The sequence below is a fragment of the Cydia splendana genome, chromosome Z, assembly GCF_910591565.1.
Source record: "Cydia splendana chromosome Z, ilCydSple1.2, whole genome shotgun sequence".
Classification (NCBI taxonomy): Eukaryota; Metazoa; Arthropoda; class Insecta; order Lepidoptera; family Tortricidae; genus Cydia; species Cydia splendana.
In genome coordinates this window covers 25520404-25545611 of record NC_085987.1, presented here as the reverse complement: position 1 = coordinate 25545611, position 25208 = coordinate 25520404, and the positions used below count along the sequence as shown (strand labels likewise).

At 37.9% G+C, this 25208-nt stretch overlaps 1 protein-coding gene across 4 annotated transcripts in view; it reads left to right on the top strand.

Moving 5' to 3' along the window:
- The first annotated feature begins 128 nt into the window (after nt 1-128).
- Nucleotides 129-25208, top strand: part of LOC134804858 (hepatic leukemia factor) — a 148908-nt gene continuing 123828 nt past the window's right edge. Inside the window, exon 1 of one of the 4 annotated variants that reach the window (XM_063778152.1) lies at nt 129-364. In XM_063778152.1, coding sequence (XP_063634222.1) covers nt 265-364 — 100 coding nt within the window. In that variant the 5' untranslated portion in view covers nt 129-264. The remainder of the gene's footprint in view (nt 365-25208) is intronic. The other 3 variants (XM_063778148.1, XM_063778149.1, XM_063778150.1) reach the window with 3 other exon arrangements.

The following is a 25208-nucleotide window of genomic DNA, read 5'->3' as shown; positions in this document are numbered from 1 at the left end:
CTAGCGACGTGTAGGTGTACTAGGAGCGTCCGGAAAGAGGGCGCTACTTCGAGATTAATAGCGCGCTTCCCTGCCGGGTGCCGATAGTGGCGACGGCGGCAACGGCGCGAGACTCGAGGGCCGCCGAGTCTAGCGCGAGTGTATTTATTCGCCGCGCGAGCCGCGGGCCGGAGGTCGGTCGTGGTCGACAGTAGCGCGGGACCGGCGCGTCTCCCCGTCCAGTGTTGTTGTATCAAGTCTCGAGTCGGTGTTCAAGTGACTATTATGAGCGACAGGGACAGGTCATCACCCTCCCTCACGGACACTCCGCTGAAGACTTACATCGGCCGACACGACGACGACTACCCCCTCATAAACGGAAACGGTGAGTGAATATGATAGTTTCGACCCTCGAGCTTGAGCGCGAGAATGACGGATATAGTAGAGCGCGTGGTATGGGCGCGCATCACGCGCTCGCACGCGCTCCCCACTTCGGCGGGCGCGTGCGGCCGGCGCGCATCGTGCCCGCTGCAGCTTCGGGGCACTGGGTCACTGGGCCCCGATTACGACCCGTCAAGGTCGGCAACTTATCCCAACGATTCCCCACAAGACGATACACTTTGCCGCATTGAAGCTGCCGCAGGTTCGATCGACCCGCGACCAGCCCCTTTCGAAATCTATCTAGATATAAATGTCTATATATACTTAGCAGATGTATATATACACCACCGCTCGTCCTGCGGATGAATGGAAGTGTTACGGTCGTAGAGTTTTAAGAAAATTGTTTACCTTTTGATGATGTCGTGTGACGTTTTGAAGAATTAGGGACTCGACGTATAGTTTTGGGCAGAGCAGGAAAGGGTAGGTATGTCCGTGCAATAATATGTGGTGTTGTACTGCGGAGACGGAGAGGAAGCGAGAGGGGTGCCGTGGTGCGGTCTCCAGCTGCCGCGGGTTGGTGCCGGATCGATACAGGGTGACCTTAGGTCTTAAAGTCGATCACTTTCAGACTCGCGACTTTTTGCAGAGTGATAACATGGCAATACATCGCGCCGCTTCCGTAACTTGACGCAATCTCTATCTCTTTGGTAAACATGATAGTATTTAGCTTCATGAGTTGTGGTACGTACTTAGATTGTATACTATAATTTACTAAAAGATTGTAATACTATAAGTGTTTTTAAAAATAGACTGTTATTTACGCGCATCGTGCGCTGTGAGTGTTTTCTCCATTCAATGGATTTCGAGCTCGCTTTGCTCTACCAATACGTCAAAAATGTTCTCGATTGTTTGTTTTTGCATTCTTGTGACTTAAATTACTGGTTATTTATATACACGTATTATAATTCCGGTTAGTTTATTAGTATATACCAAAAACATTTGACCGTTATGTACAGTCAGCGTCATATACTTAGTAGGTAGCATCCAAAGTATTCTAATAGTTCGGTACCTAAACCATATTATTTGTATGGCGTACCGAACTATTTGAATACTTTGGATGCTAACTACTATACGACGCTGACTGTAGGTACCTAAACAATACAACTTTACCCAAGTACGTATTAGGTCTTCTAGGTAGGATACATTCTAAGAATTGTACGCAGGATCGATTATGAACACTCTGTATTTCTGCCGTTGTAATATAAATAAATAGAGACTCTAGTATTACAACCGTAACAAACTAGTTAGAGTATTTTGTAGCGCTATTATGGCCGTACGTCGGCAACCTTGTAATAAATGGATGCAGCCGCTTGAATGGCGGGCCACTTGTGTCCGCGCGGGCGCAGCCACTGCTCCCGTGTGCTACTTTTCTTGTTTTCCTGAAAATACATAGCTGCTTTTAACCCCTCGCATGCGGCCTGTCAAATTTGATCATTGAAAATGTGACATTGACATTTAAAACAATATATTTAAATTCCCACGCACGGATCCGTGCTTAACTAAGCATACGAGGGGTTAATACCTATGCAAATTTAACAAAGTGTAAAACGATAAATAGGTTAAAATTTAAACGTCATTCATGCTATTTCTAAGAATAAAGCCATAAATAATGTGAATAGTTTTGAAATTCAGCTCGAACACTGCCGATGATAACTGGCTGCCTATATTTAACTCGCCGTTGTGGCTAGGAATGTTCCGATGTGTTTTACTTTCTGACCGGACGGACAGTCCAAGGAAAGCGCCGCTCTGACGCATTGCGTATCACTGTTATAGGACGAGAGAGATAAAGGGCCTTGGCTTCTTCCTACTGAACGCACATTTACCAAACCAGGAAGTCCCTGGCAATAATCTAGAGCTTAAAACTGTAGCACATTCAGGCAGCTCTTCGCTAGGCGGGTTCTCTGTTCGTAGGCGCTTTTCGCTACATATAGATAAATTAATGTTATCGGCTACACGAGTAGCGCGTAGCTTGAGCTGGCAGTGAATGCGTTATAATATACAGTAGAGTCCGGTTATAACGACGCCCAAGGGACCGCTGATATTACGTCGTACTAACCGGACGTCGTACAAAACGAACTACCAATTTTAATATATTTTTTTAATCAAAATAATTACATCATTTTGTATACTTATGCGATAATCAAAGAAAAAAAACATTTCTTTTAAAATATTTATTTACGTTAGTATTACGACACCTTGTCTTAAATGGAGAGACTTGTTGTTTAGAAGAAGCCACTTTTCAAGGTACCTACGCGTACTCACTCGTCATCCGCAAATTACTCGAATCCCGTAAAATATAAAATCGTAATTCTTGGGGATCTAATCAAGATGACGTGGTTTTATCACACAGTTCCTATGGCCACCTCCTGTGTCCATCATCAGATCAGCTCGAAGGTACTTACCTACCAAAATAGTATTGCATTGTCACCCAACTTACATAATTATGTATGTTAAGTTTAAGCTCAATTGAATAATGGGAATTGGGTTTTATTTAGTTTGCAAAATTACGAAAAGTCACATGACTATTTCATCTTGCTCCGTATAGGCAAAAGGGGGAGCGGAGTTGGGTGCGCGGGACGGAGTAAGCTTCTTACCAACAATTTATTTGTAAAAACTACGTCGCTCGTCGTTGTAACCGGACTTGACGGACGGATTTTGAGTCAATTTCCGTCGTTAAAAGCGATCGGTCGTTATAAGCGGAGTCGTAATAAACGGTTGTGCTTTCATAGTAGCTTGTACTAAAACCAAACAAGTGCCTATACTTTCGTCGGTATAAGCGGTTGGTTGTTATATGCGGAGTCGTACTAACCGGACTCTACTGTATTTCACAAATTGCCATTTTACATAAAAATCATACTAGGTTGAGTTAGACCAAGAAAAATCGTTGCAGACTTTTCTTCGCCTAACTCTATTCTTTTTGACTGATTAATCATAGCAATCCATTTGGCGTGACGGTTCCATGGAACTTGTGAATTTTAAAGCCTTTACCTTTAATTCATGTGGGTATAGACATTAAAGAACGTAAGTTATTAATGTCCGCTTCTAAAGTCCGGTAAGCGCATAAGCTCGGCTCTCGTAGGTCTACGTGCAATGAACAACAATTCATTCAGCGTGCAATTAATCACGTTCAGCCGTCGCGGTACTCACACGCCTCGAGCTCAAATCGTCGGGGAGGGAATAGCTTAGTTTGTTTATTGATTGCAAGGTTCATTCTTTACCCTATTATACATTTTGTAAAAAAGTCATACTAATTACCAAATACTACTACTACTACTACTACTGACTATGGTGGGGACAAAATGCTTCTGTAATTGGCAGCCTGACATTTTTTTTTTTTTTTTCCCTAGCCTACTTTGGTGTCCCACTGCTGGGCAAAGGCCTCCCCTCGTTTTTTCATCGAGCCTGACATTATTTATAATTATATCCCCCGACGCAAAAAGAGGGGTGTTATACGTTTGACGCCAATGTCTGTCTGTGGCATCGTAGCTCTCAAACGGATGGACTGATTTCAATGCGGTTTCTTTTGCGTGAAAGCGAGTTTCCTTGCGGTGGTTCTACGCTATGTTTGTTAAAAACCCATGATCCATTAATTTGAAGAGTATCAGCTTTTTTCCAAAATGATGTACTTATGGCATTTTTCGCATAAAATGTTTTAAAATCTTATTACTAGCGTAAGGGATTTTCGAAAATTTTAATTTAATAGTTATTATATTATAATTAAAAGTATTAAGAATATTAATTAAAAAAATAATTTGAAAGGTAAATTACCTACTACATACCCGATAGCAACTGATTCGTAATTTTAACCCTCTACCAGGCTGACATTTCAAAAATGACAATCGAATGTCAGTCTTACTCATCGAAAATAGAACACATCTTATATCGGTTATCATAGTCAAGGTTTAACTCCAAATCTACTACGAAACATTATATCAATCACTGAATCACTCTAGGTTGAACACAATAACAGTTATATTACTTACGTGAGTTTTTATGACATGACAAGACAATTTACCGGGCCATGGGAAGAATAGCTCCCGCACAGTTAAACTCTAATAAGGCCATGGGATAATGTCAACCCACATCCTAATTCTGGTCATACACAATAATGCATGAATATAAAGCAATGTTTATGATTACATTACCTTTCAACACTCAAAATCTACAAAATATCAAAAAAATGTATGTACTTCTGTTTCATAGAAATTAAGGAAAGTGTTCGAATTACTCCACAGTTTACTGAAATTAGAGTTCAAGTGAATTTAAACGGCTGCCAAAGATATATTACGCCATTTAGAAGCGTGTTGTGAATGAAGATCATAAAATACTATTTTCACGGATTGACAAAATATTTTGTAGGAGGTTTGGAGTTAAAACCTGACTACGGTAACCGATATAAGATGTGGGAGGAATATATCCCTTCGCCTGGTAAAGGGTTAATAGAATTGGGAAATGTTTAAAGTGTGGAATAATCTAAAGTTTGTTATTCCTTTTTTATAATACGTCGTTTACACCTTTTATTAAGATATCGTAATCGTGTGATTCTTAAAAATGTAGTGTCTATCAAATTACTGCTGTTCATGAAAGAAAATGGAAATGTGAAATTCAGTTTAGTTAAGAATTTTTGTGCTTGATGATGTTACAGTGAATTTCAGTGTCAATACGACATACGACACATAGCAATATGAGATATTAAAAAAAAAAGTGTTTTCCATACTTTTGGTCTGGACTGGAAATTTGCATTTGATTACTTTGCCTCACATGTGAATAAAATGCAACTTTACTATCAGTTTTTGAAGTACAAAGTAAACCTTTCCAAGCTGGTGTGGTGAACAATATATTGAGCAGAAGAACCGAACATATAACCTTGAGTCAATTTGGTGCTTATTTATGAAATTAACTATATCGCACTGACAGTTCTGCACCATTAACTAAATTATATATTACCACTATTAAATCAATCAATTCATTGGCACCTTATGAATATGAAATAATAGTAAAAAAAGATGACGACCTTAGCGAAATCCGGCACTTTTTAAATAGTTACGTGTTTGAAAATAAAATTAGCTTATTTGGTCAATGCCAAAATAATAATGATGTTTGCACTCTTGTTACTCGGTGCCTAAAAACATCACGTCATGCGAGTTCAGGAACAAAGTCACACACACGGAGTGCTCTAGTCACATATATATCTGATTTATTAGTTTTTAAAGTGTTACTAAATGTATGTTACTATTTTTTTAAACATTTGTAAATAAATAGTCTCGGAGATAAGCGGGCGGAGAGCCAGTCTGACAACTGTATATTTTGCTGATATTTTCGCATACAATAGTTTTAATGAAACATTTAATGCATGGGCTAAATTCAATATTAAGAACGAGTATGTTGAGATGTTAATCGTTGTATTATTTTGATATCGCTATCGTAGCTTTCTTATCTCTTGCGCCTTATTGATAGCCGCAAACGGCGGTTAGCCGCGGCGCGGGTCCGATATGATGATTATAGTAATCTCCTCATGACAGTCGTGACGCTATTACCAACAGATTTAGTATGACCAAAATTGTAATAAAGCTTATTAGATAAGGAGAATTTGTAACGTAAATCGTAATACATATTCATTATTGTAATCCAGTGGCGGCGTAAAGGAGGGCGGGGGAGGTAAGGGTGGTCCGCTCCGCGTCCCGGGTGCAAGGCACCAGGGGGATGACAACGGCAACCGGTAACTGACTCACACATTCAGATAGATCAACCAGAAACACAATACTAAATAGGCAGGCGAAGCCTAACGTACCTACGTCCAGAACCGGGCGCCTTCGACGCCGCCCTTATAATTAAAAATCGGGTGGAGCGCGCTGGACACGCTCCGAGGCCGGGCACGCTCGCCTTTTTAAGACACTTCATCCTACGCAGCAGAGCTCGGCCATCAGACTTCGCAAAATTGTACGCTTACTCTTTGTGTCTACGACCCTCTAAGTTTCTTTTAAGACACTTAGGTAAGTTGTGTCAGATTTTTGTCTTTACAGCGAAAGCACTTCCCGCTGATGCGTTTTGGGTCTTTGGTCCATAGATCCAAAGTACCCAAACCATTACTATAACTACACTATACATTGTGCCCAATATTTTATCATCCTGCAGTGGTAATGATCATGATGCAACTAAAAACTAGAAAATAAAATTATTACGTACACTAATCCACGGCGTCCCACTTACTGCCTGTTCCTTTCTGGAGAGTAATCAATAATCACGCAAGACACGTAGCAATCTACGTAGTCTGCTCGAGTCGGATTTCAAAGACGACTTTTCGACCTTATATTAGTAAGTATTAATCGGATGCTTTTATCAGGCAAAAATAAAAATAAAGTAGTATGTTGAGGAATAGAATAGAATAGAATTTCTTTATTTGCCAGAATACGTATGGTACAAGATGACAACAGAAAAGGTTTTACATGTAAGTATCAGTATTCAGTCGAAGACACGACATGCAAATAATGACTATATTATTACTTACATGCCCACAAGCTGTTAACTATTGCCCACAGAAGAGAAAACTACAGTGTGTTCGCGCGAACTGTACATTTTTCTCTCCTGTGGGCAATAGTTAACAGCTTGTGGGTATGTAAGTAATGATTTTATCATAGTTCTCTAAATAAAAGGAGGACCTTTTCACGTGGATAATGGTTAAATAAGAAAATTAACCTTTATAGCCCTTAACTCTTGTGTATGTCTACAGGAATGAGGTAACACAGTTTTCTGTTTGACCCATATACTTAGTGTTACATATGAAATGAAAGAGCTCATTGTGAGAATCTCAAATATATTTCTGTTTATAATTTTAGGATAAACAGTTTAGAAGTCATCCAAGAAAATAGGCAAAAAATGACCATTCCCCGCCCCCTTTATCTCTGAAACTACTGGGTCTAAAATTTTGAAAAAAATACAAAAATAGTTCTTTACCTATAGATGACAGGAAACCTATTAGAAATGTGCAGTCAAGCGTAAGTCGGACTTAAACTTAGTTTTTAATCCGACCCCTACGGGTTTTTTAAAGACATTTCACTAACGTTTCACATACTAAAGTACATTTTATAGTCCGGTGGCAGCCTGCATGAAACCCACCTGATAAAAAAATTTAAAATACCTACTCTGTGGGGGTAGCTGACTTTTAGTAGCTTCAACTGCTCTTCGTCGGCCGCGGCTGAACTGTGCAAATGGCAAAAAAGTGGTACAAAAATTCATCAAAAAAACCTCATCGAAAAATAGAATGATACTACGAGTAGTATATTATATAGCCTTTGAGGACAGTAAAAAAAGTGATTGGCCAAATCCTGTGTGTTGGCAGGTTCCTGTGTCCGACCGAATTTGTGGTAGGTACCACGTGACAGCTACAATTTACCTCATCCAAAAACTGTACTGTACTGTACTGTAAAACATGTTCAGTTGAGACCGGCTGGCTGGCACCGGCCCGGCTCTCCCGCCGTCGTGTTGACTGTTGAGCCGTTGGCAATGCGCTGCTTGGCATACAGTGGCCTGCAATGCCCAATTTAACATCAAACGGCAGTCTCTCACAGAATGGGCCATTCAATAACTGCGTGCCGCCCCGTTCAAAGCTTAAGCTATTCAATGGCGACACAAGTGTACTCTTTGTTTGTAGGTGTTCAATATTATGTAGTACGCCGATATACAGGGTGTCTCGTTCAGTGCGGATCAAACGAAGGCCAATGATAGAGGACCTTATAAGCTACCGATTCGACCTTCGTGTATGTTCAGTGAAAATTTACATTTTCAATGCCATGCGCCCAATTTTCGATACAAGATGAACACATCTTCTGGGCGTGTTCTTGGCAGTGGTTTTGAAGAAATCGTCCAAGCCTTTTGAGTCGAATCTGGTTTAATACATGTGTAGTAGATTCTGATCTCCTGATCAGTTTTGAAGGCTATACATATGCGAGTTACCTTCATTATTACTTTTTGCAATATTCAAGTTATAAAATATATGTTAGTACGTTTCAGTAAGGACAAAATTCGATAATTTCTCTGGAAACATTAATTATCATCCAACTAACAGAATATTTAATGCATTACGTACGTAAATAGTAACTGGACATGATTGAACCATTAAACCAAATGGTGTGTCCTGGAGCTGGAGTCTGGTCTGATCAAAGGCCGGATCAGTTAAATTTGTACGTCCGTGTGCCTGGGGATTTAAAAAAATACCTACCGTAGCAGCAGATTTCCATGCTACTATAAGCATTGCGTCGCTAAAAAAACCCGGACGGTTGAGAGGAAAACAGCCCCCATTTCCAAAAGTTCCATAAACTGAATCGATAAAAAATATATACATAGTCAGTACATAGAGGAACGCAAAAAAGGTTTAATTACTTACCTGAAGTAATTTCTAAATTAGTAATTAAACTGTTTTTTGCGTTCCTCTAAATTTGTCCATGAGTGTATATCATCATTCATCATCAGAGGAGATTATCCGGACATACGAAAGCATTTTTGCCCAAGCTAAAACGGAGTTCAAAATGTTTCAGTCAGTAGCTACCTACCTATTATGGCTATTGTTAATGCGAACGGAGCGATGATGACGCCGTCGCGTGAAATGCGGTTGTAATTGAAAAAGTTTTTTTTAAGGATCGATTGCTTCTTTATTCCATTTTTAAGAAAGAAAGCAAGAAACTACATTTATACATTTAATCGTTTTTGGAAAGTTTCATTTGGTTTAATACATTTAATTGAAGCGTATTATTATTTTATTATATCATTTATATCTAATTATGTAGCAAATAATTTTTTAAACTTTTGTACAGTTCGTATTCATGATCCAGTTCATCGCCATTGGTGGGAATATTTTTTCCCGATTGTTCCCCGGGGGAGTAACGGATCGGGATACTAACTCAATATATTTGAATGGAAAAATTAATTAAATACCTACTCAAAATATCATAGCATAACTAATACATTTTTAACCCATTATCTAACTAAAAGCCTCACGTACTTACGATGCTGCCTCTGCGAGAATCCCATGTGTATCTTAAGCATAAATATTACAATCGAAAGAGCCTCTACATGTTGTATTTATCTCCTTGTACGTCCTCCAATTGTCCAGAACATCAAACGGATGTATCGGTGAGGCAATTCTTAATACATTTTTAGTTTATCTAAATAAGTTTACTATCTATGTTAGTCTAGATACAAACATATATTTTTGTTAACATAAATCCAGAGTTTTACTTTGCTGTATTTTAATGAAGTTTGGACATGAGTAAGTTAAGCCAGTGCGGAGAGCAAGGTAACTTTTTGAAATTCCACCATGCTTTATTTTATTGCCCATCGTACTTGCACTTTACTGAATGCGATTTGGCGCCCGTCCATCCAGTGGCCACCCCGTCACATCTGATGTATTGACCTCATGCACACACACACACACATACACACGCACACACATACATACGCGCACGCACGGACGCACGCACACACACACACACACACAATTCTTTAAAACCATCCAGATCATAAAATAGTGAAAAGCAATATACAAGTGAATTCAGTTCTATGGGATTGGGAATAAAAACACAGTTATAGTTACATTAAATATTATTTTATTATAAATAAAATTAAGATTCTATTGATAGTCGCTACTATTTCTTAGGGCGATAAACCTACCCGCGATTGGCGTTTCTATGAAGATAGTGCATGTGACGGAGCCGTCCGCTTCAGTCGGCATCGAATTGGTACTGGTGTGGTGGTACTGGTAGGCAGTCAGATTTAACCTGTAACACTAAATTTTCGAGGAACTCTTACCACGAATTTACCGCTGCTGTAGTAGCTAATTAGCGACTGCGTAAACTCGCTCCCAATGTAGGTAGTAGCCTAATAGGAGTAATAGGTAACGCACTTGTACTGATTTAATAGTGTGAGCCACATGCACTGAAATGGATTGCATGATGCAAGTTTCATACCTACCTTCATATACATACCTTCTTTATGTTTTGCCTGTTGCTGAAATCAATATCCCAGGAATATCTGAGATAGGCCATTATGAATTTTTTAAATGGTTTTAGTGTCTAACGACCACTTCGTCACGTCACTCAGCTATTTAGGAATAGTGATAGCGGTACAGCCTGAAATTCGGGAATCAGCTGTAAATGGTGTTAAAGGTATGAAAATCGGCACGATTAATCTTTAGGCCATTCGAATCAATTTGACCCGTAGCACCAAAAAAAAAAACTAACGGAGAGGAGTTATGACGTCATCTTTTTTTTGTATGGAAAATAAAAATTGTTCAGAAACCTCTCGTGTGTGGTATTAAATGAAAGGGCATTTTGAGCCGGTTCCGGTATTATGTTTCCGTCACACAAAAAAAAGAAGACGTCATAACTCCTTTCCGTTTGTTTTTTTTTTGGTGCTACGGGTCAAATTGATTCAAATGGCCTAAAGATTAATCGTGCCGATTTTCATACCTTTAACACCATTTGCAGCTGATTTTGGTCAACCGCTAGCACTCATTCATCATCATTGTTCTTAAGAGCCTAGCTCTTGTCGGTGGAGTATTTGCCAGTCCGTTCTTTTCTCTGCCACTGTTTTGAGTTCCTGATACGTCACTACATTAGCTAGCACTAGAACATTTATTTGCCCTTTGTACTTCATTGACGTGGCGGTGAAATGGTTACAGATGCAGATGTAGTGCATAATTGTTTTTCATCGTATTTTCTCGGAAACGTTCGTATTTGTCATGCTACTTCTATCAACCTCAGTTCTTTTTGTATCGAGACGAGACTGAATGAAATAGCAAAACACGTTCGAGTACGTTTCCGTGAAAATACGAAGGAAAATAATTATGCACTACTTACATCTATAAACTGGTTGAGCAGGGGCGATTCGGTGGTAATAGGATATAGGCGTTGTTAATAACTTCCCAAAGGTGTTATTTTGTTAGTGCGGCGGATCGATGTCCCGCGCGTCGGCAGCGCCGCGCCGCGCCGGCGGCGGCCTGTCTGCTTCGCCGATGTTACGGCTTGGTAATCAGACTACTTGATACAACCATACCATACGTAGTATTCCAAAAGATATCCATAATTCAGTTCTACATATTATCCAATAAATGTTTTTTGAATAAAACCTTATGTTTTAGCTAGCTTATGAGTGTATCCTTCTTTGGCTAGGAAGTGGTGCAAATTCTTGGCGAAATTAATATAAGTAGTTATGCATGTTTTGGATCAGTAGTCAGCAATCGGGAGCATTAAACACATGCTACTTTCCTTTTATCTTTTGTTTTAGCAAATACTTAACACATTTTTGCCATTCGCTTGCTTCTGACACCATCTTACATTACAACAGTCCACGTTCACCTCTAAAACTCAAACGTTTATTGAAAATTTAAGTGGGCAGGTATTGAATGTATTTCTAAAGGTCGTAATCGTAACCGTACCTACTGGAGGTAATACCCATAGGTACACATTAATAAAAGTCATCCATGTACATCGCTTAATTTTGGAATGGCTCACTCGTTATCTGACCATAACGATCGTTTCATTCGCGTAGTGCTTCATTGGCAATCAAATTGTAATATAATCCTTTCCTTTGAGCTAGCCATCGCACTCACACGTGGCCTGTCGACGTTACCCACTAATTACTTTAAACGACACTAATCACTTAACAGGAATATGTTTTTTTCTTTATACAGTACCACTGCGTATACGTGGTTAGGTTTTACTTTTTTTAAACATTACTTGTGTAAACCATAAAGCATATTTATTTTAAAATTGCTAAAAAAGAATAAGTCTGTGTTTTGTCCTTTATTTTCCGAGTGTACCTACTTTTCTTTTTATAATCATCAAATACTTAGGTCTCCATTAGCAGATTAGCATAACATTGCATCTTACGATAATACATCTTTCATCAAAACTTGGATTTCAATTTATATTAACGCTACGGAACGGATGATCACACGCAATAAAATCACATAGTTCACAAACCATAATCCTAATTTAGGTTGCTGTGGTCGGATAATAAATATAAAATGTGCCATTTATTTGTTGAGTATTAGAATGAGTAGAGTAAGCGAGAGTAGCAATAAAATCAGGTTGCCGGCCCATCGTGGGAGCAGCTGGATGCGCCTGCATTATGCATTAGCCCCTCGGGACTCCTTTAGGATCCGTCGCCGGCACGGGTAAACGACTAATCTACAATACAACCATACCCGAGGTTTCCAATTATTATTTTATTGAACATAACAAATAGTCTGGGGGGCGATTTTTGAATTTCGATTGCTCGATTTCGTCACTCGAAAATCGGTGGAAAACGGTGAAATATTAATTTTTGAAATACGAGCGATAGAAATTTGGAATCAATTGGTATTGACCACTCGTTATCAATTGTATTAGTAGAATTTAAATGCCTAGTTGTGGAGATATTATTGAACGAAATACACGAAATCGAGCGCTCGAAATTCAAAAATCGCTTCCCTGTTCGAGATCCTGAAAACGGTGAAAAATAGAGATAACACTCCTAAAAATACGTGTGATACCTCATTAGATTCGTCATGATGTCTAGAAAAATGTATTCGAAGCGTGTATTAGCACACAAAAAATATCAAAAGTTACAAACAAAAAAAGGGAGGAAAATGTAGTTATTTTTAATTTCCCCAATATCTCAAAAAGTATTAATATTTAAGAAACCAAACTTAATATTATAAAAGAGGAGGATATTTCCAATAAAACATTCTAACTTGCAGAACTGTATCTTTATTATTTATACTTTTTATTCAACGCTGAACACAGCCCTCCGCGCCTCATTTTCGGTAAACACGCGTGGTGTGAAAAAGCGATAACGTGACATTAAATATAATTTTAAAGGTATTAAATATTTATTGAAAATAAAATAAAATATGGTGTATTAAAAATATGTCAACAAATGTGCTACTTGTAGAAATTTATCTTAAAGTTATTTTTTCAACAAGTTAGGCAATTATTAATTAACAACATTTTCTCGAACTTCCTTCTTTATTGAAAACGAAAAAAAAAATTATAAATAACTATTGTAAAATTATGCTTAATAAGATCACGTTATAAAAGTTTTAATAAAGTTAATACTTCGCTTAAAATAAGTTTAAGAAAAACATAGAAAACTGACAAAAATCGAAAATCAAGGTAAAATTGTAAAACTTAAAACAACATTATAATCAAACTATTACTTTTTTTAGAACTTTTATAACGTAATCTTATTAAGCATGTATATGAAAAGAGCTCTAGAAGGCGACAAAATTTTACGATAGTTATTTATAAATTTTTTTACGTTTTCAATAAAGAAGGAAGTTTGAGAAAATTTTGCTAATTAACAATTGCGTAACTTGTTAAAAAAATAATTTTAAGATAAATTTCTACAAGAAGTACATTTGTTGACATGTTTGAAATACACCATATATTTATTAATTTTTCAATTAATATTTAATACCTTTAAAATTATATTTAATGTTACGTAACTGCTTTTTCACGCCGCGCGCGTTTGTCGAAAATGGAGCGCGGAGGGCTGTGTTCAGCGTTGAATAAAAAGTATAAATAATGGCGATACAGATCTGCAAGTAAGGAATGTTTTATTGGAAATATCCTCCTCTTTAATTATATTAGTTTTTGTTTCTTAAATATGAATACTTTTTGAGATATTTGGGAAATAAAAGATATCTACTTTTTTCCCCCTTTTTTTTGCTTACAACATTTGATATTTTTTGTGTGCTAATACACACTTCGGATACCTTTTTCTAGGCATCATGACGAATCTAATGAGGTATCACACATATTTTTAGGAGTATTATCTCTATTTTTCACCGTTTTTAGGATCTCGAACAGACTAAAAGACTAATCTACGCCGGTGTATCTGTTAGTAGGTGTAATTAGATATACTATCCAATTGAAATATTTTCGGAGTGACCTGACAATAACTCATATTATACGGTAACATAGCTAACGACATTATACACGATTCTTTAATCACCATGTGGATATCAACGAGCACAAAGTAGGTACATACAGGCCGAAACTAATTAAGAAACAACTTGGGAGAAATCCGACGTAAATAAACATGATATAGCACTCCCATCGTTATCCCTCGACGACGCAAGTTCGAGTTCAGATATAAATATCTCATATAGAAATTATTCAAGCTGTCTTTCAGTGCCTTTGAATAACTACTTACTTTTTAAATTTACCATGCGACATCAGCTTTACAAATGTTTTACGAGTATATGCCAATTTAATAAGTATTAAGTAAATATGATAATAATTTTGTATGGGACTAATTATGTAGTTAAGTACCTCTGTATCTTAAACTTGTTAATTAATAATAATAGCCCCCCACAAAATCCCACAAATATTTAACCCTTTGACCATTATTTTTTTATAGCAATGAATCGAGAACTTTAACGATACGGACAGCATGAATTATTTTTTTTATGATTTTTGAGCAAGAGAAATGTATATATTATGTCGGGGTTTCTGAATTATAAGACGGCAATATGTTTGCCGCTATCAGCCAAGGGCAGTAAGTGACAAGACCGTCATGTCAGTTTGCCGGGGGAACTACGGGTGGCATGAAGTATCTAAAATGAATAAATTAAAAACCAATAGAATGATAAGAAATAATTAAAACCTTTATATAATTTAACTTAAAAAGATTTTTTGTTTATTCTATTTATAATATTTTTAATATATACTATTATATGTAGGTATTGTATATTATTTCCAAGTAGGTATTGTAATCCCAGCAGAACTGTGGATAGGTTGCTAGCATGTAATAATTTGAATTATTGAATTAAGCTATTGCTCCATATATAAATCAATACAATAGTAGCCTAACCTACCCTTTCCTTTAATAAACGCCAGACACTTAACGGATAGTGGCAAATATATTGCCGTCTTAATTTTTTTAAATTATCAAACAACAGATTTTTTTTTTAAACTTTATGTCGCCAAAGTTGTCTCTGAAACTAGAGAATTGTGACTATCGGATAAATCCAGCAAAGAAAATTTTATTTACAGACATTTTTGTTCAAATGTAGGCAATAGTTAAAAATCTAAGTTCAGGCCTAAGAATTATCATTTAACAAGGGATGGAATAACGTTTATCAGCTCTCCTTTTTTTCGTAGATTATTACGAGTATATTCTCTTATGCGAACCAAAATTTATATTAACTAACAACATGTTCATTGAGAAAAAAAAATAAAATATCTGAGTGGTATGACGGCATATATCTTGCCGTTACCCACTAAAGGGTTAACGGCTAAATCGGTCGAACATGCAATCGCTTGCACTAACGTACACAATCACATAAACAGCTCTCCCTAAATGTAACCTACATACATTAATTCCATATATGTATAAGGAGCATACAATTTTACACAATCTTTTGCTCAAATTAGGCATAGACATATAAAAAAATTGGTCGTATGTGTGTGTTTTCTGCACACGACACGTTATTTCTTTTTACATCTTAGCAAAAACAAAAATATAACGCTTGATATGTTTATTTATGGATAAAGTTTGCGAGTTTTCTTTAAATTGATATGTCAGTCAGTACCTAAGCATGTGTAAGTAAACCAAGTCATATAGAGTTAGACCAAGAAAAGTCTGCAACGATTTTGATAGCATAGGTACGCAGTGCAAGTGTTATTTTAAACGTCAAACTTGTGGACGGGGAAAGATTTTTTTAATTTCAGAATAATTCTAGTTTTGAATCTATGAAATTATGACGTATAAATAACACTTGGACTGTATATGCTATCAAAATCGCGGCAGAGGCGCAGACAAAAAGGCATTTTTCACTAAGTTACTACATATAAACAAGTTTTCACAAAAGTTGTCATCACTATCACTAGTATCACTACACCTTATAAAACAAAGTCCCCCGCTGCGTCTGTCTGTATGTATGTAGGTTTGTCGCGATAAAATAGAGTGATTCTTGCAAAAGGTTAACGTGTTTAATTTGTTAAGGTTTTGTGTAAGAGCGCGGCCACACTAGCGATTTGCGAGCGAGTTGAAAGCGAGTCGAGCGCGCAGCGAGTTCACCGCGAGCGCGCAACGAGTTCGCCGCGAGCGCGCAAGGACATCGCCGCGAGCGCGCAACGACATCGCCGCGAGCGCGCAACGATTTCGCTGCTTACTAGTCATACTGGGATGGGAGCGAACTCGTTGCGTGCTCGTGGCGATATCGCGGCGGGCGGGCGGGCAGGGCGATACCCGTGCGAAGCCAGGGCGGGTCGCTAGTTATCTCTAAGATAGACTGATTTCAGAAAATTTTATATGACATTTTAGTCTCTAAGTGCGGTCAAGAATAGGTATACCTTTGAAATTGAATTAAATTGTTATTCGAGTCCACGGTAATTTTCGGCGAAATAATTTTAGTAAATGACTTAATTCCTTCTACCCGGTCGTGTCAGGTCAGCTATTACAGGTAGATAAAATAATGTACTTGTAGTGACAACTGCGCCGCGCTGCTCAAGCACGCGGTGTCCGGTGGCCGACTGTGGAAACGTTTAAAGATCACAAACACCCTTTGGCCAAGTGTGGAAGCTGAATGCTTTGTTAGAACAATTGGAACATGACAAAGGAATAAAATGTCACGTCCTTGTGTAAAGATCTACGTAGATCCGGTATTAACTCGTAAGTCCGTATTCTCCGATCTCGGAGAATCTCGTAGAGTGTCGTCCAATCCAGCTCGGAGCAGCACGTGCCGCGCAGCGCCGGCGACCGACGCTAATGACCGTGTCCTGAAGGACTTCCGCTAGGTAATCACATCGTACGCAATTGAAACGAATTTGTACCATTATTTGACATTGTCATATTTCTCGTATCTGGCTAATTCGAATTTCCTTTAGTATCATTCAAATTATAAGTAAGTATTTAGGGTTATTTATTTACGTGTATATACTTGTAGTACGAGTAGTAGACGCGACTGTAGATACAAATTGAAAACAAATATTTTACCCAAATTCTTGTTAAACTCACTTCTTAGTTGCAGTTGAAGATCGTCTTGCTGCATAATTTATGCGATTTATATGGCAACTCGAGACTTATCCAAACGGTACTCAACATTGATTATTATTTATTACCGCCATTTACTGCGCTTTTCTGTTTGTCAAGCAGTCAATTCATTTTGATCTTGTAAATTAATAGAAGTTTAAATTAAAAAAAGATAAATGTTTAGTCAGCCCTAATCCTGCCAGTTAGTTGACTGTACACTAACCAAAAGCCAATCTAGTAATTGAGTGTGTAATGGCTGTAATGCAATGAATTGCCATCTCGTGTTCTATAGATTCCTCTATTTCCGCGCAGGGTCGTTACGCAGCCTACGCTATCTATGTATGAATGCCTTTTGAGTTTCCCTGGACATTTTGACGCTGAGTCGGCAACCGGCAACTCGCCGTTCATGTGTGTTGCCAGCGCTCAAATTGTCAAATGTTCGAATTAAGTTATTAATAAAACTAAGTATGTTCTAATAACGTTTTGTGCCTGGCACCGAAACGTTTCTTATCTATTATTGACTATTATAATTAATCGAATAGCGTTAATCGGTATTTAGTAATTACACAGACAAATAATCATGAAATTCATCAACAAGGTCGTGGTGACTCTGTCAGCGCAAATGACCTAGTGGTCCCCATTCAGATGATTGCCGCACCGGGAATGTAGGTTCCCACAATGACCCTCTATCAAACGCCTGCGATGACTGGCCTTGACTTGAGAACTCATTTTCCGATGAATTCCTTTCATGATTTGTAGAGCTATAAATCAGTTATTTTTGTAATATTTGAACTATAGACGATTGTAGAACACACGTTAGTCGAACATTAAGTAGTTCCTATAAATATTTACCTACGTAACTCTAAATTTATAGATACAACAATAAATTGTGTAATTCCAATACGGGCGAATATTTAAACGGTGGTTAGCATAGGATCTAAGAAGTATGTTGAGATACTTTTTGGTTGGAAATAGGTACAATGAAAAATCATCCATACAAAATTATTCGGCCCGCAATGTAAAGCAACACACAAGTTAATTACGAAATACGAGCTTTTCATAGTAACTGTCAACGCTTGTTGGCAGTTACTATTAAAAGCTCGTATCTCGTAATATCATGTCATGTTATGTCTCGTAATGTTTGCAGTACATTGCTGCTTGGTAAATATTCAAATTAATTACGGGGTCATATTAAGTGTAACTTAATAAAAACTTCTTAATTAATGATTACACGGAAAAATTCTATATTTGGTTTACTTTATTGCCCGTATTGGATATACACACTGTATATTGTATGAGTAGATGATATGAAATTCGTCACGTACCTAATGGGAAATTGTCCATTCTGGCTTAGGAATTACGCGTCCATCTTTACGTTATCCATCTTATTTATTTACCATACCGTCAATATAGCCAACTTTGCCTCCAGGGGATACTTTGCCCACAACGACAATTTGAAACAAAATCGTTAATGTAGAAAAATTTAAAATACTTATGGTCACCCTGCTATTTCTAGTAGAAAATAGGTTATATTTGTGACAAAACTATATTACCAAACATGTGCACAACTTGACTTGGGAATTTTCAGCGAGTTGTCAAATATAGGGTATATTTCGGCGGGCAAAAAAATGTTGAAAAATGAATGCAAGTAGAAATAAATTGAGAACCCTTTGACAAATATTTCCGTGTTTCAGTTATAAAACTTGAAGCATAATAGATTATGTCTATGGAGGTTTAATCTAAGAAGGCCTAAAAGACACAAAAGTTTTGGCGGTGGGCAATGTAATCCGGTAATTTACAAACCTATGGATGCCCACCACCAACAACGGCTTAGGGTTGTCACCTTTGACTAATTTACCCAACTTCGCAAGTAAAAGAAGGTTATGTTTGTACACTAAAGTAAGTCTATAAATATGTACTGTATTATATTTGTCTTAATATCCTTTATTTTGATGTTTTATCGCTTTAACGCATGAAAAATATAGCAAAACTCAAATTTTTGGCCGTTAAACTATTGTAACAGATTTTCTCTAAAGTGACAACCCTAGCCTTTGTAAAATGCTTAGGTGAGTCTTGTATGGAAATGGCCAAAAACGGGTAGGCAACTACATTGCCCACCAAATTTATTTAACAGTTTTTACACTTATCGCTAAGTTATTAACAGGGAATGGTAGGATTGCCCAAAACCTTTAATTAAGTGATCCTTAGACATCATCATGATCATCATCACACGAGCTGTATTTGAACATCAAATTGACGTGGGCAATGTTGGCGCAAACCCCGGATATCTTTGCCCGCCCTCTAAAACGCCAAAAAAGTGGATAAAAACACGATTTTTTTTTCTTTAATTAAACAGCGTTTGATCACTATGGACGTGCTGAGCAAAAAAAGTCATATGATGTGATATAATTTTTTTGAGAAATTCGTGTTTTTTGGGCAAATTTGGCTATAATGACGGGAGAATTAAGTACCTATACTTTTAACATTTTAACATTCTCACTCCAGAGAAAGTGGAAATGGGCAGGACACGTTGCCAGATATAGAGACGACAGATGGACCATACGAACAGTAAAGTGGTCTGGGCCGCAGGGCTCAAGAGGCAAAGGCCGACCACGTGGCAGATGGTCAGACGAGCTAGTAGAAACGGCGGGTCCAAAATGGCTAGAGACAGCCCAAAATAGAGAGTAGTGGAATTCCTTGGGGGAGGCTTTTACCCGAAAGGGGCCCACATATCTTTTAAGTTAATTTTTAAGTTATCTTTTACTTTAAAGTTATATATTTATTTTGTTAGAAGTATGTGTGGAAGAAATAAAGCTTTTTTATTTATTTATTTATTTACTTAATTCTCCTGTGTTTGTTCTACTATAGTTGCCGTTTTATAGGTCCATACTACGTAACACCAAACCTGGGTTATTGTTACGAGGGTTGCCTTTTATATTTCGGGATTTGAAATTATTAACAACTTTATACTAACAAAAATGGCTTTATTGTTTTTAAAAATATTCTCCTTTGAGGTCTACGCATTTTTTTATTCGATTAAATCAATTTTTAAAGCAGTTCAACCACTCTGAAGAGGACACCTCTAAAACGTGCGTTTTGAACGCATCGACCGCTGCTTCAGGTGTCAAAAAAAGCTGACCGCGCAGTTTGTCCTTGATATGCGGGAACAAAAAGAAATCATTGGGGGCCAAATCAGGATTATACGGGGGGTGACCCATTAAATCGATATTTTGAGCTTTTAAAAGGGCGGATGTTTGTGCCGATTGGTGGGGGCTCGCATTATCGTGGTGCAGTATAATCCGTTTGCGGTGATTGGCTTCCCTGACCTTTTCCATCACTTCTGGCAAACAAATGGTTATATACCATTCAGAATTAACTGTTCTACGTTTTTCTAAAGGAACGGTTGCAATATGCCCAGTTTTTCCAAAAAAAAAACAGGCAACCGTTTGTTTAGCAGCGGACCGATTTTTGAAATTCGGGCGCTCAATTTCGTCACTCGAAAATCGGTGGAAAACAGCGAAATGCTAATTTTTGAAATACGAGCGATAGAATTGGGTATCGAGTGGTATTGACCACTCGTTTTCAATTCTATTAGTAGAATTTAAATGCCGGGTACTGGAGATATTATTGAACGAAATACACGAAATCGAGTGGTCGAAATTCAAAAATCGGCCCCCAGTACTTCGTGCACGAACCACTTTTGTTGGATTTGGTTCACCTTGAAAGACCCACACCGTCGACTGCTGTTTATTTTCCGGTTCATACGAGTAGATCCACGATTCGTCACCTGTGACAATATCATATACATGTTTTGTAGTCCCGCCGCTGTATTTTTTTAGCATGTCTTTGCATCAATCCACGCGAGCCTGTTTTTGAGCACCGGTCAAATTACGTGGTATCCATCGCGAACAAACTTTATTGACTGCTAAATGTTCATGCAATATTGTTTGTATGCTGGTCCCACTAATGCCCAAGGACGCCTCAATCTCTCGATAAGTCACGTGACGTTCTTGCAATATTAATTCACACACAGAGTCAATGTTTTCCGGAACAACCACTGATTTTGGACGACCTTTGCAAAACTCGTCCACAAGCGAACTATGGCCACGAACAAACTCTGCAAACTAACTATAAACACTCGTCCTTGATGGTATTTTATCTTCAAAAGTCGAAAAAAGTTCATCAATGCACTGTTGGTGACTGAGGCCGCGTCGAAAATTGTAAAAAATAATCGCTCGAAAATGTTCGCAAGTCAATTCCATGGTAGCCGATGCGATATTATTTCAAATGACAATTAAAAACAAAACACGGTCGAGTCATAACTTTTTTTTTCATCATATTGCCGCCAAAATGTTTAAACTACACGTTTATAACCTCAGTTGGGAGATGGCAGCACTAGTTCATTCAAATCCCGAAATATAAAAGGCAGCCTATGTAAAGAATTCATCAATATTATAGGTGAGTTACAAGCTAACTTAATTAATGTTGCAATTAAATTTAATGAATATGTGAATTTGTATAATGATTAGTTGAATTGATGGTGGTGGTCCGGAAGGGTTGGCCTGATCGGTGGTAGCTGTGCGCCTTCTGCTGCATGCAGCATACGAGGAGCGAGACATTATCGACACAGGGAGGGGCCGGCCTGGCACCTGGCACCGGTTCAACGCTAGTTAGCTCCTCGATAAATCTCTCATGCGACTAACTCGCCGGGATGAATGTACAATGCACTGCCACCTGTCAATATTTTATTCAACTGTACTATTGACATTTCACGCCTCGGTAATTTGTTAGGCTACTACCGTATAATTGAGAAATAAAGTATAATTACTTCTGTACTCAGTTGTTTTTAAGCACCGAGTCCTATTTGGTTTGGATAATTTATAATAATTATAATATTTTTGCGGATTTCTGAAATTTACCGTGACGTTTATCTGGTCAAGGAAATTGCGAGTTAGCAGATAAGTAGGTAAGTATTTGTACAAGTATTAGGTTGCGTACGTGTTTTGGTTATTAGAATACATCACGACTACTTGTTGACTTTTTAGGTCAAAATTATTTGGATCTTTGGTCTCATTTTAGTTTGCGTGTGCGTGTGTGTTATTAAGATTAGTGCAACCAGTTAGAGCTAATATTATTATTACAGTGAAAAGTGGCAAAAGTTGTACCCCACTGCCACTTAACTTAAACTTTACGGATTTTTAAATACTTACACAAATATTCAAGCTGTGAAACCTTCAATGTTTTATGGCTTGAATGTTTGCGTTGATTAAAATCTCATATATCTTATACATTACCACCGTCAGCATTTCACAGTAACGAGGACGTGTAGGTACCTACTCTGATAATGTTTGCTTTGACAGCGGGGAAGTAGATAAGTTCAAGACGTGTCGTGATTTCGTAAGATAGCGCCTCGATAGCGCCATGGTAATGCAAACGCAATGTTATTTTACTCACTCATACGCATGGAATTTTTTGGGTATAAATAATTTTTGTACGCCTCGCGGCTAGTCTTAAAATAACCAATTGCAGGTGTAACACAATAGATCGTGTGGCGTAGGTTTAATCCAATTTTGTAGTAGGTAAGCAATAAGCAATATATAAGCATATGGACCTTAGTTATTGCTCATACCTACTAAGTGTTTTGAAGTATGCGTGAAGAAATGTTTAACCCGACAGAACGGAGACTAACTATATAGGTATATGCGGTGTGCTTTGTGAAAAAGCATTGTTGTCTAATTGTGTTTAGGTATGCCTTCACATATATGACTTAACCTTAACCCATTGATTAGGAAATTTGACAACAAACAACCGTTCTAATCGAAATTTCGTTATCTAGCTGCCTCTTTATCGCTCGAATAGCAGCAGCAATAGACATACAGCAATACATACTTATGACGCGTAGTCTGATCCGCTACTTTTAGTGCTGACAGTACTTACTTAATTATTGGTCGCTGACCTAACTGTTTACACCGCCGGCAAGAACTTTTTCGAAGAAAAGACTCTCGCTAGTGAAGAAAAACCCAGTACGGCTACCACCAGTTTTGACATTGACATAACGCTCACGTTTACGTACTTTACTTTCTGTACATCTCGCTTGCACTAATATGCCAGTACGAGCGAGATGCATAGAAAGTAAGTTACGTAAACGTGAGCGTTATGTCAATGTCAAAACTGGTGGTAGCCGTACAGCTCATCGCTCCTCGTTACTGCTGATGGCTGATCGCCGTCGTCGAACAATTAACACGGATATGTAGATAACACCTGAAATACATTAGAAAGTACAAAGCGACGTACTTATCCGTATATAATTATCTCTTCCAGCTATTCTCAAAAAATAATCAGAATCTGTACCTAAAGTAATCTTACATCACAACCTTTAGAAGGAGATTTCCCTCTCTCATTACAGCCAGTACTACCGAAAACATGTATTATATGGATCATATCAGTCGCAACTATACCTGTATAGGCTATATAGTTGGCATATGCCAACTGTAGGTATAAATAATTTATTTTACTTAATAACAGTCTTGTGGGTGGATGGTCTATGGTTTGACCAACGGTGCTTAAAGACGAAAATTGAATTGAATTTAGTGTATTGAAATTTAGTGTACCTATCATAAATCGGTATACTACAAAATTATCATTTTGTAAAAGTACGATATAAAATAACTACTGATATTTATGTGCACCAACGTGAAAGTTATATGTAGTAGGTACACCTACCTAGCTACCTACTCTGTCGACGTCGGATGTTACCTCTATATGTAACCTAAAGTGTTACCCCCTTATTCATGTAGATCCCCTTATTCAAACCTATTGTTATTGTAACCTAACTAATTGTTATCAAAATTTTGTCCCTTTCTGACTAACAGAAATGTCAAAATCACAGAAAAGGGACAAACGATTATCATCGGTTTGTTAGATTTGACAGACGTTTATGATTTATGAATTTCTATATTAGAAAAATGGCAACAAATTTTGGAATGTGCATTTGTTCTAATCTCATGGTAACGTTCCATTTCATAGTAGATAAATCGGTTCGAAGGTTGGCAACCGTACTTTTATTCAGTGGGTGGTAATAAATCTCTACTCTGAAATGAAAAACGTTTTTAAGCGGAGTTTCCCATCGATGGGGCAAACCAATCACGCCGTATGGGTGATGGATAGACAAGCATCGCGACAGCGACCGCGCACGCCGACACCGACGGTCGTGAGTCGTGACCTACATGCGAGCGGGCCGCTAGCGCGCGGCGGCGGCGGGCGGCGCTCGGCGCTCCGCTCCGCGGTCGCAGTGGCTGCCAAGTAACGCCGCGCGACGCTAACTCAATTAGCGACCGTCAATGGTGATCTTAACACGTTGAAGGCACGAACTCTGACGTCGAATTTGGTTCACTTGGATTGGTTTTCACCGGATTTATTTGCAAGAATGTGATGATTGACTTACTTATAAATTTCATAATGTTGATTTATTGCACGAATTAATACATGCCATAAAAGGCACAAACAAGTTAGTTTAGATGACTTGAAAAAGTCAAACGAGCTAATTATTCGACGTCTGCAAAGCCAAAAGGGTGGAAGGGGTAAAGATTTCAGCTCTCTTAAACGTAAGAGGGTGGTAGCTGATGGTAGCTAGCTACATCTTTATATCGTGTGTAACTCCCATAGAACGAACAATAGTTATTTGTTTTACAAGGGGGCAAAGTTGTTGTTTAACTGCTCGTGCTAATATTGATACCCGAGCAAGCGAAAGATTCAAAAATTGAACCACGAGC